The 20,416-nt window shown below is 40.9% G+C and overlaps 1 protein-coding gene across 4 annotated transcripts; it reads right to left on the reverse strand.

The window, feature by feature from the left end:
* Nucleotides 1–383: 383 nt before the first annotated feature.
* Nucleotides 384–18,782, reverse strand: LOC108269173 (rab11 family-interacting protein 5). 4 transcript variants are annotated; one of them, XM_017474812.3, is made up of 7 exons: nucleotides 17,560–18,782; nucleotides 13,181–13,686; nucleotides 11,183–11,729; nucleotides 6,897–9,212; nucleotides 5,230–5,362; nucleotides 3,899–4,138; nucleotides 384–3,325 (listed from the first exon to the last, which is right to left on the reverse strand). In XM_017474812.3, the coding sequence occupies exons 1-7, from the start codon at nucleotides 17,931–17,933 to the stop codon at nucleotides 3,320–3,322; spliced, it is 4,122 nt and encodes a 1,373-aa protein (XP_017330301.1). In that variant the 5' UTR covers nucleotides 17,934–18,782; the 3' UTR covers nucleotides 384–3,319. The 4 variants fall into 4 exon arrangements, with proteins under 4 accessions (XP_017330301.1, XP_017330300.1, XP_017330299.1 ...); XM_017474811.3 differs by having other exon boundaries at nucleotides 385–3,278; XM_017474810.3 differs by lacking the exon at nucleotides 384–3,325 and having other exon boundaries at nucleotides 3,345–4,138; nucleotides 17,560–18,781.
* Nucleotides 18,783–20,416: the final 1,634 nt, after the last annotated feature.

Here is a 20,416-nt window from a genome sequence, read left to right on the forward strand (position 1 = left end):
CACTTCCAAGCTGCTGCTGTTGGGCCCTTGAGCAAGGCCCTTAACCCTCTCTGCTCCAGGGGTGCTGGATCATGGCTGACCCTGCAACTGACCTAACTTCCTAACAAGCTTTGTTTCGCAAATACATTTTTTTTTCACTGTGCTGTAATGCAGGGGTTCCCAAACTTTTCCAGGACAAGGCCCCCGAAATGGCATTAACATTTGACCGAGGCCCCCCTTTTGCAAGATGTCTTTAAAACACATTAAAAATACAGACTTCTGAATATATCCCCCTTTTTTGTTTATTAATAATTACATCTTACATCTTTACATTACATTAGGAATTTATTGTGTGTGTGTGGTTGTCTGAGAGAAAGAGAAAACATACATTTATTTATTTTTCACACCAAATTGTTGAGGCCCCCCGGGCGCCCCCTGGCGGCTCCCACTTGGAAAACCACTGCTGTAATGTACTGTATATGTGACAAAATAAGGTCTGTTTCTTCTCATAGAAATAAGGTAACACATTGGTTCAGTCAATTGGTTGGTTCATTTTTCTAAAGAATTCCTAGAAACATATGGGGCATAAATACACTATATGGCCAAAAGTATCTGGATATCTGATGATTACATTCATACAGTACGTGCTATTTGAACATTGCATTCCAGATTTAGTCCCCCTTCGCTGTTAAAACAAACTCCACTCTTCTGGGAAGGCTTTCCACTAGATGTTAGAACATGGCTGTTCAACCACAAGATATTAGTGATGTTGAGCACTGATCTTGGAGCGACAAGACCTGTTGTGCAGTCAGAGTTCCAGTTCATCCCAATCAGCAGTTCAGTGGGGTTGAGCTCAGGGCTCTGTGCAGGTTACTTGAGATCTTCCACATCGACCTTCATGGAGCTCACTTTGTGCACAGGGGCACTGTCATGCTGCAACAGGTTAAGGCTTGACCCTTTAGTTCCAGTGAAGGGAAATCTTAAAGCTACAGCATACAAACATATCCTATACAATTGTGTGCTTCCAACTTTGTTGTAACAGTTTGGGGAAGACCCACATATGGGTGTGAAAGTACTAAAATAAACTAAAATGTCCTTATATAAATTTATACAGGATTTAACCAGTAAAACTTAGATGAACTTGCATGAAAAATTTTATTTTTATATTATAAATTACAGAGAAGCGTTTTACCACAAGGTGGCTAATGTGCAAAATTGCTATGCAAAGTTCTTCTGAATGTTCTTTACTTTGGAAGCAGGAGGAAATTGATTGGTGCAAAACACCAAGGGCTGGAGCTTACTTTTTAAACACTGTGTGTAACTTTTTTTTTTTTTTTTTTTTTTTTTAAATAACCTTGTCTGACTGCGGGGATTAAGACTGAAACATTTGATAACTACTGACCTTGGTAGTGACAGTCCTTGGAGTGCTCTTTGCTATTATGAATAAGTTTTGGAATAAGTCTTGCATCCAATTCCTAGTACAGACAAACCTATAAAATGTTTTTTGTTGTTGTTTTTTAGTTTCAATTGTTCCAGCTTTTGCCCTCATATAGTTTCATGAGGAAAAACAGGTGAGCTTTGGTGCACTCTAGTGTTGATTCAAGGACAGTGATGTTTCAGCTCCTGAAGTGAGTGAGGCAGCAGATGGACTACAACGCCATCAAATGGAAATGAATCAAACTAACAAAATAACTTTATCAGCCCTTGAAGCTAAGGAGCGTGTTCACTGATCAACATAGACATGTGCATTATTCTTTATATGGCACTACAGATCAGTTACCTATATAAGAAATCCATGTTATAAGAAATTCACATTCATTCGTCAAATTCATTTGAAAAAAGTGCAATCCCACATGATGTTTTTTTTAAAACAACTTTATTTTTCAGATGAAACCATTTGGAATAAATAAGACTTGGTAAAACACAAATGAGAATGTTCTGGAAAAGCTATGTAACAAAAGTATAATTTGTAGAAGTGTCAAATCAACAATGTACACTCACAGTGCTCTATGGCTTCAGCCATAACATTACTGCAATGGTAAAAATGGTAAAAGCAACTGAAAACTGTTACTGATAAACAGTATAAAATTGTTTACTCAACAAATCTTTCTGCAACAGAAAACTTTACCTTCTTCAGCATTCAATATTACAGACAAGCCCACTGCATCTGCAAACATAATGTCTTAATAAAAGCTTTGGGAAAAATTAACATTAAGACAATCTAATAGACAGACAGATGCAGTGTTAATACTGTATTTAAAATAAAAAAAAAAACAATGAATATATCTATGTCAAACTAATACTCTATGAATGTCTTTTGAACAAAAGCAGTTGTTACATTCTTTAACAATCTGAATGTAGGCTCATGTGGTTGCTTAATGGTTATTTTACTATGCATGTTTGCAAATCTAGCTACTTTTACAGCGAGCTATGGGGATATATAACATCAAGATGAACAACTACTGTGTGATGCCTAGCATATACTATTGCATAGCTTAAATGTAGGTGCTTTTTTGTTCTATGTGCTCAACTGCGATGATAAACATGCTTTTATTTGCCCGAGATATTATGGAAGAAGCTGACTGTCTTAAGCAGCAAGTCATTGCATAATACAGTGTAAGGTATATCTGTAAATAATCTCAGTGTTAGTAATATTTACAGACATAATGGAAATCGACTATTTTACATCCAAAATCTTTTGGATGGTCAGAACAGAATTCACATTTGTTCATGGAACGTTTTGTTATTGGATGACCAACCTGAGAATTTCGAAGTCATTTGAACACTTGGAAGCACATAACTGAACAATTGATGGTACATGGAAGAAAACACAACAGGTTTTTCCGTGGATTATCCAAAATCCATTCAAGCAGGAAGATAGCAGAGTTTTCAAAAAGCATTTCTGCACAAAAGTCAGTCATAGCATACAAGGACACTGGAGACTACACAAATCATTCTTAGGAACCATTGATAAGGATCTGAAATGCAGAAAAGCTTAAGGATCACAAAGGAAAAATCAATCACAGAAATACACTATATGGCCAAATATTTGTGGACACCTGACCATCACACCCTTATGTGGGCCTTCCCTAGACTGTTGCCACAAAGCTGGAAGCACATAATTGTATACAGTAGATTGTCATATGTTGTGGCGTTACAATTTCCCTTCACTGTAACACTGGAACCAAACCTGTTCCAGCATGACAAAGTCCCAGGTCTTCTCATCCAACATCAGTGCCTGACCTCACTAACGCTCTTGGCAAATCCCCACAGCCATGCTCCAACGTCTAGTGGAAGTCCTTCAGAGAAGAGTGGAGGTTGTTATAACAGTAAAGGGAAGCTAAATCTGGAATGGGATTTTCAAAAAAAAACACATGGGTGTGATGGTCACATGTCCATAAACTTTTGGATATATAGTGTATATGTCTTTCCTTATTGTTTTGTTCAGTTAAGCCTTTACCACCATTTACCAAAAAAAAGATCCTTGAGTGCTTGTGTACAAGAGCAATAAATAGTACTTCTCTATAGGCAGTGTTTGATTTGAAATTTGTGGTATATTTTCCTGGCAAGATTTTTTGTTTTTTTGAAAGAATCTTGGAAGTCCTGAATTCATGTCATATATGCAAATTGATACTATTTGAATGTTGGAGGTATATTTCTACTACACGTCTCAATGTGTTTAAATCAAGGATATCCTTTATGCAGCAAAATCTATGGCAGCAACATTCTAGCGAAAGACATGAAAGACCACTGGTTCAATAATGTTCCAATGACTCTGGCCCTGTATTGTCCAAAATGAGGTTTTCAACGCTTAACTGTATATCGGTGAATGGGAGAATACACTGACTGTTTTGAGGATTGCAAATGGGTGCAAAATGTCACACAGGTAAAGCACACATCATTTGGGCCGGCCGCGTACCTGCAGCAAGGTTGGTGTTTGCTCCATGATGCGCACCAGCAGCTTGTCGATGTAGTCCTCTAGATCTCGCACCTGGACCTTTAGCTTCTTCAGCTCAGCCTCTCGCTTCTCCAACAGCGTGGCCTGGAGCTCTGACTCGGCCCGCTGTCTCTCCGCATCTATCTCCTGTTGCAGCAATAGAGCAATCAGCTCCATGTTACTCATAGTCTGGTAGTGAGCGTGGGCCTCTGACATGGACACCTGCCACAGACAAAAAGATACACAAACACACACAAATGGGACAGTAATATGTAGGACAAAACAAGGAAGTATGGTAGGTTAACGAGTATCCTTATCAGCCTGTCTTGTTAGTGCCTAAAATAACCTGAAATATAATTTTTTTCTACTTTTTATTTTAACCCGTGTTCTGTTTGCTACATAACAATGGTTGTACTGTTCACATTGAGCAGCGGAAATTGAAAATAATATTTGAAATGACAAACCTTCAATACATGGGGACTAACAATCGTTGCCTGGAGACAAGGGAGCAAAACTGGTCATGGTTTCTAGGTGTGAGGGATGACATACTCTCACAACCAGCTAACCAGCTGTGGGTTGGAGTGTGTTAAACTGCCCTGTGACCTATCATGAGCAGAAGTTCAAAAAGGTGTGTCTGGCAGGCTTCATGTGCCTCAGCTGGTAGTTTTCACATGATATTGGAAAGCTGGATCATGAGAGGGGAATTGGCAGGTAACCAAATTGGGAAGAAAGTGCACATTTAAAAAAAAAAATTATTATTGATAATTCACCACTTTTTTTTCTATCTGTTTAATTCTTGGGGGGAAATGACCTGAATATAGCCTGTATAATATAACATGTTACAGTAGATGCACCAAAGGTAAATTTGTCCTTCTATATGTATAATATAAAACAATCAATGCACATAGCAGTTAATGTCATTTTGACCTAAACAGACATGAGGCTTAACTACATTTGAGTCTCTGAGTGTAATTCTTCCACTTTTTATAATGTCTGAAATAAACTTGGGCATTTTTCGGTTCCCCATATTTAGACTTATCCTTAAATTTTCTTAAATGACATATTCAATGTAGATTAATATATATTTTTTAATTATATATGATTAGCACATTATCTAAAAACTTACCATAGAAAGCTAAATATTGGTCATCTTCTCTAAAAGCCTCTGGTCAGTGTCTGAGATTCCTGTCCAAAATAGCCAATAGGACTTGTCTGTCCTCTTAAAGCTTGAATATTTCTATTCTTATGTTACTAATGTTACCAGTTGAACCCTGGTGAGTGAGGATTTTGTAAAATTGAAATGCCTGCACTACCTGTGGTTTCTCCGGCTCAGCCATGTTCTGCTGTGTGGAGCGTCCAGGGTGGATGGAAGAGCGCAGTTTCTCTAGCACTGATTTCTTCTCTCCCGGCACTGCTGTGCTGGCCAGAGGCTTCACTAGATGGGGGCTGAACAAACAGCAATAACAATAGTAATGATGAGAAATCAAGTACTTTATAACAATTCTAACATTAAAAGCTGTATGGTTTTAGTGTCAGGTTAAACAAGCAATGCAAAATATCAGCAGCAGATGTGATTAGTTTTTTGTTAGATTTCAGCAATGAAAGACTAACATGCTGAGAGAGTATAAGAAAAAGTCAGTCACAGTGAGACAAATTTCAGAAAAGATTCGATGACACTGCCCAACATTGTGACTGCACAATATCTGTAAAATATGCGTGCGCCTTCTTTCATTGTGTGTATTCTGATCAAACTCAAACTTTCTCAATAACGGTTCTTCAAAATAAATAAGGCATCTACATGATATACATAAAAATTGTAGTCAAAATTAGGGATGCCCTATATGGCGTATTGGAATTGGTGCTGATTCTGTTCAGGAATGGATTAGTACTGGACTGGATATGACATTTATCAGCCTAATGTATTGGCATATATTGTGTTGTGAATATGATTGTGATTTACTGACACTACCTTCACTTGAGTGCCGGAATTAAATCAGGGGTGTCCAATCTTATCTGGAAAGGGCCGGTGTGGGTGCAGGTTTTCATTCCAACCAAGCAGAAGCCACATCTGTGTCTATTGAAAGCCAAGCTCAACTCATTAAACAGGTGGGAATCAGGTGGGATCCTGCTTGATTGGAATGAAAACCTGCACCTACACCGGCTCTTTGTGGATAAGATTCAATTGTCTTAAAGCACACTGCTATCATAATTTAGCAAGAGAAGCTTGTAGGAAGCAGGCTTGGTTACTATCAGATCTATCAGGTCTGATATTCGTATCATAAAAATAGAATTACTACATGCTCAGTCAAAATACTGTTGTCCAATATTGCATAACGGACTCCACAATGTGTTTTTAATAATATGGCAAAGTATATCATAATCACAATATTAAGCAGTATTTTGGTCATATTGTGCAGCCTAAGTGGCAAGGATTTAACTGGATATCGTCATGTTTGGTTGTAATCTTACTGTAGAACATGCAGATTGACTGTTCTCCTATTAAGAGTCCCTAATTTCAGTGCCTGCTTGGGTTCATAAACCAGCAACACCATTTAAACACTAATGCTGAAGAGCACTTATAATATTTCAGTATTTCAACTATTAGTTCAAACTAGACTCTTCTGTTTATAAACTGTTTATGCTGCAGTGAAACAGATGCAAGAATCATAAGAAGCAAAAACAAAAAAGCAAGAAACAAAGCAAACAAAAGAGGTAAACCAGCAAAATAAAGAATATCAGATGAGCAAAGCTGAACATAGCATTGTAGCAGGAGATGGACAAAGAAAGACCAGGACAGAACAGACCCAAATTAGACAAGAGATGTTGAAGAAACAAACACTAATTCCTAGCTGGTGTATACATATATGCAGACATGTATGTAACCCTGTCCTCCTGCACCTGGGTGTCAGACTGGAGCATGTGTCTCAGGTGAGGGAGGAGGGGAGGAGTGAATACACTCTAGGAGGCTCAGAGGTCTCACCTGCTCTCCTCAGCGGGAGGGCGACTGCTAGCTGGCTCTGCCTCCTCTGGGGTAAGTGTGTGCTTTGCAGTGACCTGCTGCTGGAGTGTGGAGGTGGTGTAGGAGGCCTCAGCCAGAGTGCTTCCCAAGCATGGCCTTGTGGTTGGGTAATGCATAAGCAAGGACAGGCTGGGGTCAGAAGTGGCATTAGGATGGGAGGAAGAAGGGGATGAACTCTTATGCAAAAAAAGGTCTGACAGTGAAGGTTTGGTTGAACTGAGGTCAGAGCTCGCTGTTGATAATACTGCACTGGGGCCAGTCTTGGGGGAGTTTGTAGTGGAACGTGTCCTAATGCGTGCTGATCTAATTTCAGTTTTGGAAGGGCTTCTTGAACCTCTTGGTGCTACTCGGACATGCAAGTCCTCAAAACTGACACCATCTGTTAGAGTCAAAGGGGACTCACTGATCTTGTGGCTCTCTGAAACGGGAACATTGGAGTTATTCGCTTCTGGCTTGAGTTCAGCTGTTTTAGTCTTAACCTTGTCATAAATCAAACAGCATCCAACTTCTTGTGGAGCATCTAAGCCTGCATTGTCCTCTATTGCCTCAGGTTTAAGCTGTGCCGTCACATTTCCGTCATCCCTGTTTCGTCTGGGGATTGTTTGTGGATTTACAGAGCTCTCTTTGTGATTAGGATCCTCTGATTCAACCCTTGCAGTATAATTTGAATGTGGATGGCTGCTGTGTTGTTCTAAGTTGTCACAGGGTTTCTCATAGTGGTTATTGTTGGACATTCCACTTGTACTAACAACAGTATTTGGAGTTTCCTTCAGGGAAAATGGTCCTTGCTCTGCCACTCTGTTTAATAAATCTTGAGGGGGCACTAAGGATAACCCACATACTGACATCCCAGATGATTCCAAATCTGTGGCATTTGGGCACTGGGTTAACACCTTGTTACTATCTTTATCTATTATTCCGAAAGTAGTCTGGTGAACTGAAGAAGAGCTGTCACAATCAATAAAAGCAAACTGAGAAGTGTCATTAGTATTATTATTATTGGAATCTGGAGTAGTAATGTCTCCAGTAGTGATTATGTTCTCAATCTTTTGATCAGAAAATGGCTTCAGTTCAGAAGAGGACTCTGGATTTATCTGGACCTGAAAGTCACTGCACAGTGACTCGCTCACAGTTGTATCACAGTCTGAGGGGCAAAATGGTGTACTGGGCACAGTGTGGTCACTTGCAGAAGACTGGGGGTTTTCCTGTATGTGTTCATACCCATATTGTGAATTCTTTAGTGCAATATTCATGCCTCCCTCAGTCAAAAGTTTCTCTTGTCCATTTTTAAAAATGTTCAGATTTTCATCTCTGGACATTTGTACAGTATGTGAAGGTGGATAAACATTCACATTCTGCTCAAGAATAGCACAGTGCAAGTCTTTACCTAGATGGGAAACTTTGGTGTTTGTCTCTCTATGTCTCTCTCGATGTCGTAGTGAGGCCAAATCTGTCTGGAAAAGCAGGCAAGCTTCTTTTTGGACAGCAAGCTCCTGTGCCCGGTCTAGCCAGCTGTCTGAGCACCTCTCTTGAATGGGAACTGGGGTCCTCACTGGTCTTCGTGAGGCTAAAGCAGGTAGGTTACAGTCCTTGGAGATTCTTTCATCAACTATGATCCCCATTTTTGGTTTAATACTGCAGTATTCAACTGGATTAATAGATGGGTTAGGAGATGAAGGAAGGATTGTGGCTGAGGCTGGTCGACTGGGAGTCCCAACTGGTGACTTAAGACGACTACTGGCCAAAGCCTCAAATTCATCACATTCCCCCCTACTCTCAGATAATGGACGAGTTGGTTGCATTGCATTACTAGAGTTCACAGTGGCTGTCTCTGGTGTCCCAGGCATTAAGGCAGGGAGGGACCTCTGCTTAGCTACACTCCGAGGCCTCTCTCTCTTTATAGAGGACATTTTGTTTGGTGTGCTATCACATATACTGCTTGGAAGGCCACTCCTCACAGGGAATGCTGGGTAATGGTTGAATGGAGAGTTGTAGTAACCGGAAATTGCAGGAGGAGATTTCAAAGCTTCTTCGGCTATGAGCTCCTCAAAAAAGGGGTTCCTTTGCAGACGTGTGAGGAAAGGATTGGTAGGGGAGATGGAGGGTGGTGGAGGTGAGACATGGGAGAATGGATTAGTGTGAGGGCCAACAGGAGAGGACGACATGTGGCTAGTAGCAGAAACTAGGGGAAGAGAGCGTGGTGGTAGAGTGGGGTAGCAGGGAGAGAGGGATGCGGATGTTTCTGGACTGCTTTCTACTTTAGGAGGAACTCCCAGCCTGTGGAGGGAAGGCACAAGTAGTCCTCTTAGTCATATCCATGTGTATTAGGGCCATAACTGCTACAAAAGGGATTTATAAAAAGACTGTCTCTAGAAGATTAAAAAAAAAAAAAAAAAAAAAAAACTCTCTTCCTATAACTGAAACATTATAGGCTTTAGGTTTAGTTTGGTTCATGGAGCTGACTACTTTTTTTGTCATCTTCTTGCATGGCATGATTTAGACTGTCTCTTTGAACGAATTAATCAATACTAAAAAAAAATCAGAATTGTTCTGTATTAAAAACGTCCATTCCTGTTACATATAAAATGCTGAGAACAAAATGCTGTGAAAAAACCTGGCAGCCTAAAATTGCTGATTAGTTTAAATGAAATGGAAGTGTAAGCTATAACAAAACAGTACAAACGTGTCCAGTTTCCATAAAACATGCTATTACAGACAAAAAAAAAAACCTACTAAGCAACATAAAATCAAAATTAGGGATGCACCAAAATGAAAATTCTTGGCCGAAGCCAAACAGAATGACAAACTTGGCCAAAGGCCGAATACCAACACGTTTTTTCACGGTTTTTCCATTTATTTTGACATTTTTTTCACCATTGCATAAATTAAATAGTCAAAATGTGCTTTTTACTATTTTGTCTTGCTTTTCAAAGAAAAAATCTATTACAAAAACTACAATATCAAAATATTTATTTAACACTGAACATTTTTTTTCATTCCAGCAGGCATAGGCTACCAACAAGGCACAATATAACTTTAAACAAATAAATGAGTAAAATAAAAATATTTTTATGTGGTCATCTTTGAGCCCCCGTTGAATAGCCTATGTTAGGCCTATAGCTGACTGCTGAAAGAATGTTACACTCTGAAGCCTACAACAAAAAAGTGCATTAAAAAGTGACAAGAGTGCAAAAAATGGTTCTATCCGGTTCTATACGGCTGATTATATTGGGGATATATACCGCTCGCTTCCCTGTACACCTCGCGGAGTATTATAGTAGATATAGTATAGTTAGATACGTTGTTAATATCATGTTCTTTGATAGATTTAGTTAGTTTAAACTATAGATTAGTTTATTTAGTGCTCGCTGTTTTTTCCGCTCCTTGTTTTGTGTTTTGACCCTGTTTTCTGTGACCGCGACTCTGATTCTCTTTGCCTGTCTTGGCTAAGTTTTTTGGATTACGCTTTGGATTTGTCTGCCTGCCCTTAAATAAATACGTCTTTACCTGCTTCCGTACTCTACTCCCTTACGTCTCGCGACGGGACAGAATACTCCGGATCAGAAACAAAACAAACCCACGTGTCCACAGTAAACATCCGAAGAGCACGTGGTTCGTGCATGCGCGCACCCCCTCATCGAAGTCGTAACATCAGCGCGTCTCACCCTGGTTGCTAGGCTATTTGGTCGCGTCATCAAACACGTCACTGTTCGGTCAAATTTATTCGACCTTTTCACTTATTCGTTCGAACACCGAAAGTCCTTTTTTTTTTTTTTTTTTTTTTTTGTTGTTGTTGCTATTTTTGGCCGAATAATTTCGGTTGCCGAACATTCTGTGCATCCCTAATCAAAATACATAAAAATAAAATAACCAAGCAAGTTATAAACCTTCTAAAATATGCACATGCACAAACAATGCAAATATAAAAAGTACAAAGCAGTATCCATAATGGATGCTTTCTTCTGCAAAAATACATAACTGAAAATGTTTGCAGGCTTGCAGCACTTGATGAGTGATATCTAGTAAACGTCTTTATTTTAAGATAAAACAGATAATCGTTCCAGTATATATATCACTGAGCCTAAATGTTCAAATGTTCAAGACAACAAACTGTAAATATGTATAAATAGTCATAGAGAAGACAGATTTATTAAATAAATAAATAAATAAATAAACACACTACCAAGGTCAGGCAGTCTATATTTTTGGATTCAGTGTAACTTAAGTGCTTAAGCGCCGTCACTCACCTTGGCTTGTTTTGGGTGTCACTGGCACCGAACCAGCCACGCAGACGTCCCTCTTGACCCTGTTCGGGTTTGGCTGGGAGAGAGTCACTTCTCCCGCTGGAGAACAGAGTTTTCCTCAGCTTCTTCCCTTTATCTGAAACATCTGTATAGGAAGAAGCCATCACCAGGGGGCCAGTGGCTTGCACCGGCTTCCCCTCTGAGGTGCTGACTCCCAATGTTAGGGCTGAGAAGCCCTCAGTCTCTCCCTCAAACTCCTTTTTGCTCTTGTCAATGGAGCTACGCCTCTGTATGTCTTCACTGCGGCGGGTAAGATTCTGCAGCGAGCGTGATAAGGGAGAGCATTTCTCCAGTAGTGTGCGCTTGATCGGCAGACTCCCTGGTCCTTTTGAGTAGATGGGCTCAGAGTAAACATGGCTGCCATTTATGCAGAGGGTGGACTTAGAGAGCAGCATGTTCTGGCTGTTTACACTCTCTACAGCCATACTGGGACGTGAGGCAACTGTGATCTTACTGGCCTCGTCACTGTGTGCGCGCTTGTGGGTCATCACTTTAGGAGCCGTGAACATTATGTGGACAGACCGAGAAAGCACAAGACAGAAAGAGTCAACAGTGGGTGAGCTGAAGCACAAAGAGTACACATTTAACCAAACTTAGCAAACATTATCTGATTAAAGCTCTAGTCATGGACTTATAAATTCACCCCAATGGATGGTATATAACTGACTCACATTTTTTAAAGCAGTGTTCTATACACCAGTGAGAAAATATAGCAAAGTTTTGCAACCTAAAAACAAATCAAGTGCAATAACAGCAAATTATTAACATATTTTAATGCAGTGAATAAAACTCTTATGCTAAAGGTTGGCACAATCTAGACCAGATTGGCTGGTTATGTTACTAGAAATCAACTCAAAGGAACCTTACAAACTAGCTAACTAACTTCCACCCATATAAACTCCCAATGTATACATTATTTTAAATATGCAACCTGATTTAGTACTACTAAATTGATTGGATATCTTGTACTTGCATTTATGCGATCAGCTTGGGGTGTTTCCTAATTTCAACAAATTGCTTTTTTTTTTTTTTTTACTTATATTGGTCTTGCCTATTTCTCCACAACACCCAAATTCCAAATGCCAGGTGTGTCCAATCCTTATCACTGGTGGCACCTATAAGACATATTAGGAGTAAACATGCTTAATGCTTTTGTTATGTCTCTGCTTTTGATGATGTACTTGATGAGAATTTGCAATAGATCAGTGAATGTATTCTGGTGTTTTGTGTGTGTTTTTTCTGACTCCTGCTCCTCATCTCGGATATGATGCAGTGATTGGCAGATAAAAACTGATGTCTTGCCAGCATCTGTACTTTGTCAACTCTAGATTTTAAATCCCAGATATATATTTGGGGTCATAGTGGCTTAGTGGTTAGCACGTTTGCCTCGCATCTCCAGGGTTAGGGGCTCGATTCCCGCCTCCGCCCTGCTTGTGTGGCGTTTGCATGTTCTCCCCGCGCTTTGGGGGTTTCCTCCGGGTGCTCCAGTTTCCTCCCCAGTCCAAAGACATGCGTTGTAGGTTGGCTGGCATTTTCCAAATTATCTATAGTGTGTGAATAGGTTTGTGTGTGTGAGTGTGCCCTGCAATGGGTTGGCACCCTGTCCAGGGTGTCCTCCACCCTTTGCCCTGAGTTCCCTGGAATAGACTCCAGGCTTCCCAGGACCCGGTGTAGGATACGCAATACAGAAAATGGATGGATGGGATGGAAATAGAATATTTGATGTTTTTTAGTTACCGGATAATTGTAGCCTGTTACTGCCTAGACTGTTACTACCTAGGCTACTTGGGGCTGCCCCACTGCATCTACAAAATAATGTTGCCCCCCAAATTAACAGCACTGAAAAAACTTGACCTGTCACCAAACTACACTGCTCACCCCTCTCTGTTATCAATTTTAAAAAAGCTAACAACTTATTAATCTGTTCTCAAGGTGTCCTACCCTTTACTCCGCTGTCTGAATCAGGCCGGAAAGGCTCCACGACTCTGCTGCTGTAGACAGGTGTGCTGCATAGTTCTATGGGAACAAAAGGATCCCCTGCTGATGACGCCATGCTGCTCTCCGAGGCCAACGATGAACAGGAACGCGTGTCTGAGTTCTTTCGCAACTTCCCCTTCAGAAAGAAGCCCTTCACCTTGCTCTTGCCTTCATCAGTACACTCCTCCTGTACCAGGTCCTCCCTCCCACCATCCTCCTGGAAAGGCTGACTCGTTGAGCTTGACAGAGCGGCATAGCGGCCGGGGAGGATGGCTGAGGAGGACTCTACGTCTCCTCTTTTCTTGCCTGTGACACGGTCCTTCAACTTGCCAAAGGCTGAGCGAGGCTTGTCCTGGATGGTCAGATCATACATGCTGGCCGTCATGTTATTACGAGTGAACTGGATGGTGAGCTGCAGCTCTCCTCGCTCCTTCTCCTTCCTCCCAGCTTTAGAGTGCAACTTTAGCCACCTGTACCAGAGACACAGAACACACACACTTCAGCACACACTCTGCAAGTGATATTCCTTATTGAATATAAAATGCATTCAGAAAGTATTCAGATTCTTTCACATTTTCCTTATTTTGTTGTTACAGACTTACAACATGGATGAAATTTTTTTTTTCTATACAGAAAACAGGCTTTTCTCACAGCGCCCTCATTTGACATTGCATGTTCTTTCCTTGTCTGCATGGGTTTCTTCCAGGTTCTACAGTTTCCTCATACCTCATTGTAGTTGGAGTAGCTATGCTAAATGACACCTAGGTGTGAATGAGTTTATGAATATGTGTCTGCATGCCCTGTGATGGACTGGCACTCCAGCCAGAGTGTATTCCTGCCTCGCACCCAATGTTCCTAAGATCCAGATCCTTCAGATCCAAGGTTTCAGATCCTCCATGACCCTGACCAGGATAAAACACTTGCTGAATATGAATAAAATATGCTGTATAAAAAAAGCAGGCTTTCATCAGTTAACCTTTGTAAAAGTCTTCTCTTATTCCTCTCTGGAGAACCTCTCAAGCTCTACCAAACTGGATGCAGAACACTGCTGTTATTTTCAGGACTTTCCAGACGTGTTCAACTAGGTTCAAGTCTGGCCCCTGGCTGGCCCCTGGCTGGGTCACTTAAGGTGGTGAGACTAGGAGTGGCTTCTGTCTGGCCACTCTACAATCAAGGTCTAACTGGTTGCACTGCTGAGATGGCTGTCCTCCTGATAAGTTCTCATCACCACACAGAACCTCTGGGGTTCCATCACAGTGACCTTCATGGTTTTTGGTTACTTCCTTGAGTAAAGCCTTTCTTTCCTGTTTGCTTGGCTGAAGCTACAGAAAAAGTCTCAGTGGTTCTGAAATAATAAGACGGATGTTTGCACTTAACAATCTCACCTTATCGTCTAGATCTTCTAGATTAGTACACAGTAAATTCTTCTAAGCATATACACAACTGAAGACACAGCTTATTATAACAACCGTGATAATGTTGAACATTTTTAAAGAGGAGCTAAAAGAGCTGTTCCACATTTATATGTGCACGCCTCTCCACAGTGGAAAATATGAATTGCAGAATTGCTGAAACATTTTACATGTCAACAATGAAACCTGCTGGCTAGTGTGTTCGACTCTGACCTGCTCCCTAGGAGATAACACACAGCATCAAGTAAAACGCTGGCCTAAAGCAACAGAAGCATGAGAACTCTTAGAGGAGCCAAACATAAATCATAGTTGTGCCCAGATAGAGGAGAATTGCCTGGACAGCAATGTGCCTTTGTTCAAAAGAGGAGCAGTGTTTCAAGTATTTCCTCCACTTCCGGTCTCACACAGAGCTCCTCAAAGGAGCACAAATCAGACACATGCACAAGCCACCACAAATGACAAGAGACAGAGAGAGAGAGAGAGAGAGAGAGAGAAAGAGGGGTGTATGCTGTTCAGAATGAAATTAAAGCCAGATGTTTGCATTGTTTCAGCACTCCTACACCACTGTCTGCTGACTGAGGATACTGTGGGAAGGGCTGGATCTTCTCCTTGTGTCCCTACACGTGACTCAGACAGTCAGGAACAATGCATGCTCTGACAGCCACGACAGACGAACCAACATTCTGTCTTCTTGACTTTTTCTTGTACACACAGCAGATGCAGTCACAATAGCTAAAGAGGCATAGCCGGATATAACAGAAATATTACATCATAACTTTGAAGAGCTCGGACAGGCAAATGTGGATAGCTGTCTGTACAGTAACTGACAGTGTTAGGTATGTGCTTGATACTTTCCATCAATTGGCATCAAGTTTCCATAAATTGATCCTTTCATTCATTCATTCATCATCAGTAACCGGTTATCCTGGTCAGGGTGGCAATACAGCCTAGATGGGATGCCAGTCCAGTACAAGGCACTTTGCACACACACATTCACACACACACATACACCTATTCAAGAAAGAGTATCCAATCCACTAATTGGATAGTTTATGTGAGAATACTGGAGAACCCAAAGGAAACTCAGACACAGGAAGAATATGCGAAATGCTACACAGTAACCCAAGCTCAGGACTGAACAGGGACCCAGGAAGTGGTGTGGCAACAGTGGTACCTGCTGCCCTGGCATGATATTTTCCTTGCCCACCCATTCATGCCGTAGTCAAAAATGAAAGGCTTTTAGAGGCAGGCAAAAGTCATTGTAATTTAAGAGGAGATTAGGGAAAAGTGATATTAGGTATTTTAATATTTATATGGATGAATTGTGCATAATATGACCAGGGGTCAGCTTTGATTTCACTATGTCTCTGTTTGTTTTTAGTACCAGACAACCAATAGAATTTCAGAAAAAAAGGGCATCTAAAATAAAACATGATGGAGCATGACAATGTTTTTGTTTCTCAGATCAACTCACTGATGTCTTGCCTTGTTTCTTTTTAAAGTCTTTAGCCAAGAGGCCTCAGTGCCATAGACTTCCTTGTCTTTCCAAAAAATTAAGCTCAGTCATCCTGACTGAGTAGAGAAAAAAACAACACTGCAAATACGGCAATGTCCTAATGACTACCATAACTGAATATGTACAAAATGAACTGACTGAGAGATAAAAATGATTTAAGATACCAGATTCAGTGTCTTGTGTCCTGCTATGCAGGGAAACATGCAGGTGCATGTTTAGTGATTGCTTGATGCTGTAATGTTCCCAGAACACACTGGCACAGCCCCTGCCGAGGCCGGCACTGCGCCAGCACACAGCTGTCTGACGCACACTCGATTTCATCTGAACTGTGCTGCTACGCTGCTCATTCCAGACCTTATCATATGTGTCATATGGAAATAGAGACGGGGCTTATTGCCAGTTGTTACCAGTTTTGCACCTTCCTTTTCTCATACAATAAATGTCTGTCCAGATGTGACACGAATGTACAGACACTTTTAGACAAACGTATCTGAAACGTAACTTAGCGACAAGAAGCAAAAACAAAGCTCTGAAATGGTATACATATGCAAGTTTTTCTTCTTGCTTCAGCACTTCAGTAATTAGTAATGGAAAAGAATAGCAAAGGTGGCAAGAACATAACAGCATTTACAGGACAAAGATGCATTTGCAGAATATCTGGTTTGTTCCTTGCTACACTGTGAATTAGCTAAAAAAAAAAAAGGCTCTCTGTCTGCTAGATGCTATTATTTAAATAAACTGGCCAGTATCCAATAAGTCTGAACTATCTGAATAAAGTAACAAACCTCTCAGGACCCTGTTGAAAAAAACCCATCAGAAACTATCACAGAAATTCTAATGGTTTCCTGTACAAATACCATTACAAACCATCAGCTAAGCATTGAAACCATTACCATTATCAGTATGAAATAGTGTCCACTAGACATAACATGCCACCAAAAGAAGGCAACAAATTACCAGTAGAGATCCACAGGGACCATTACAGTTTCCATTAAAACCAATACAATTTCAATTGTAACCATTAAAACCATTATAAGTTATCTGAAGGTTTCTACTGTGTTTTTTTTCATCAGAGAAATGTGATTTGAGGTCAGATTTGGGGTGAAGTCTTATTTGTGAAGTGACAGCTGTACCACCCATGTGTAAATATGCTAGGAGCAACTGCTGCAATATAAACAGTGTCTGTGACTGGCGTTCACCGCATGTGTCATGTGGGAATGACTGCTGTGTGTCCACAATTGGAGATGATTAGTGGTTTGACTAATCTGCACCGGATTCATACATGCACGTGTTTCTAATCCTTTAGGTCTGATATGCGGCATCATTCAAATATAATGCATTAGTAACTGTATTAGTAAATGCGTCAGATCTGTGGCGGTATTTGGCAAATATGTGCGACTTATTTCACAACTTACTCGTTCCTAGGACACGTCCCTCCCTGAAACACCTTATCCAAAGGCACAACGGCCTCACCGAGGAACACGTCGAGTCCGATCAGCACCCGGTGCATGACGGTGAGGATCAGATCCCCGCTGCCGGGCGGATGCGCCCCCACACACTCCAGCAGGCCGGGCTGCAGCTCCAGTGAACACTCCTCATTCCACTCGGGCTCGGCCGCTTTCTCTGCCAGTCCCGTCGTGTACTTCAGCTTTCCCAGCTGGATAATGGTGTACACATAGCGGCTGCCCTGCTTGCCCTTGGTCCGCAGCGCCCTGGCCCGAAGGACGGTCACGTTGACGTGGGTCGGGACCCATCGCTGATCCTCATCGTCCAGGCTGATCAGAGGCATGGCCCAAAAACTAGCAGATGTCCTTAAAACGCTAATGCACTATCCCGCAGTTATGCGTGTCTGCAAAATCTCTGCATTATCCCCCTCCTGTCAGAGAGAACCGCAGACCACCGCGTCAGGTTAACGCGAGCGGAACACGTCCTCGCTGGGGAAAACAGCACAAACTTAACGGCAGAGTCGTCGCTGCTTTGGGCTTCATCCGAACAGATAGCCGTGTTTTGACAGAAGCTCAATCCGACCCACCCTCATGCTCTCTCTCTCTCTGACACACACAAACACACACACACACACAGTGTGTGTGTGTGTAGGCCTGCCGTACAGCAGTACTCTGAAGATTTAAAGACAAAGGCAGCAGATTTTTTTTCAGGATTCAGTCTATCTGGAGTCAGTAACTTCTGTCGACGTTAAACACGAATTTTACTGTTTTAAAACTTAAGATTCAAACCTGTACAGTCCATTCTTTTCAGTTCCCCAACAAACATGCAAATTTGGTTCCCCTTTGTTTTGTTTGTGTGTGTGTGTGTGTGTGTGTGTGTGTGTTTTTTAGATCAGGGGTTCCCAAACTTTTCCAGGGCAAGGCCCCCCACAAATGACATTAACATTTGACCGAGGCCCCCCTTTTTGCAAGATGTCTTTAAAACACATTAAAAATACAGACTTCTGAATATATCCCTCCTTTTTTGTTAATAATTACATATTACATCTTTACATTGCATTACATTAGGAACTGATTGTGTGTGTGTGTGGTTGTCTGAGAGTGAGAAAGAGAAAACACACTAGTGGAAGGGATGGGCTTGGTGGCTCTGACCAAATTGTTGAGGCCCCCTGGCGGCCCCCACTTTGAAAACCACCATTTAAGGGGACCATTTTATAAAATTACCTTCTCTTATGGTCATATGACAACCAACAAGTACTGTTGATACAGGTTGCTTTTGGGTACTCTCTTTTGTAACCACAAACTAACGTCCCAGGAACGTTCCTGTAAAATTCTCTTCAGAGACGTAAAAGTTTGTGGACACCTGACCATCACACCCATATGCTGGCATTTCCCAAACTGTTGTTACAAAATTAGATTGTGCTCTTGTGGCTGAATGGGCAAAAATCCCTACAAGTACAGTACAAAATCTAGTGAAAAGTTTTCTTTGGAGAGTGGAGGCTGTTATAGCAGCAATGGGGGAACAATTCTGTATTAATGACCATGGTTATGGAATGGGATGTTCATTGGCCGAGTGTCCACATACTTATGGCCATATAGTATAGTTATTTAGAAAGTAAGATAGATCACTTTATTAATCCCAGAGGGAAATTCTCACCTTTAATATCTGTATACCATGTTGATATTTCTGTAAAGCTGCTTTGAGACAATGTCTATTGTAAAAAGCGCTATACAAATGAAATTGAATTGAATTGAAATTGAATTGAAATTGAGCAAAAGTAGGAGTAGTTAATAATTTTGTACATTATTAATTAATCAATCCATAGTTTACAATATAAAAATGTTCCTTGTTGTTACTTTTAAACATTTATTAGCCACCTAGTGCAACAAACAATGTATTTATCTTTAAAAAATAAAATAACATGCTAAACTGTGTATATCCAGTTGTGGGGTTGCCATCAGTACAGCAAATGTCTTTAGTTTTTCTCTACATTGCTTAAATCATCACCTACTCAGAGGAATCATTTCCTATTTGAGAAAACATTTCTGTTGCCACATCCCTAAAGTTTGTTGTGGGTTTTTTGTGTTGTGATAATGTAATAGTGGTGTGGATCTCTTGCATTTGACTTGTCAAATTTTATTTTGTGTTTTCCGATTTTCTGTTGTGTTGTGGTAATTTTATAGTGTTGTATGTCTCTCTGCAAGTGTTTTACTGACACATCTGTTTCTATACACAATTTGTCAGCACCCCTATCCTATCACTGAGTTGAAAGAGGTACCATGGGATCACTACTGACCCGATATTATAGAGTCTAGGGTACTGGTACGAGTGTATCAGGCACAATAGAACCACCGCTGAGAACCTTGTTACTTTTAGGCTGTGACAAAAACCAACAACAACCCAACAATAAACCTTTAGACAGCAGTAGTCCTGTGGTGATAAACTGACGTGGATGATAGGCTAGTCATAGTGACACAACTACAAACAGAGGAACAAGATTAGTGTGTGGGATGAAATGGCCAGATAAGAACACACAGTACTTGAAATCACAATACCACTGGAGCAACTGATATGTTAGTACTACCAGCACTAGCCTACACATACACACTACCATGTCACTATGTCCTGAGAATGATCAACCACCCAAATAATCTTGTCCATGGTGGTCGTATGGTAGTTCCTTTTCCCTGATGGACAGGGTATAGGAAGGCTGACAAACTGTGCAGAGACAAATGGGCTAGTCAGTAATTTTAAGACTACAAAGTGATCTTAACTTGGTGTGAGTAATAAACTGTCATCTGACTGTATATTAGTAATAAGGGTGAG

Source organism: Ictalurus punctatus, chromosome 8 (genome assembly GCF_001660625.3).
Source record: "Ictalurus punctatus breed USDA103 chromosome 8, Coco_2.0, whole genome shotgun sequence".
NCBI lineage: Eukaryota > Metazoa > Chordata > Actinopteri > Siluriformes > Ictaluridae > Ictalurus > Ictalurus punctatus.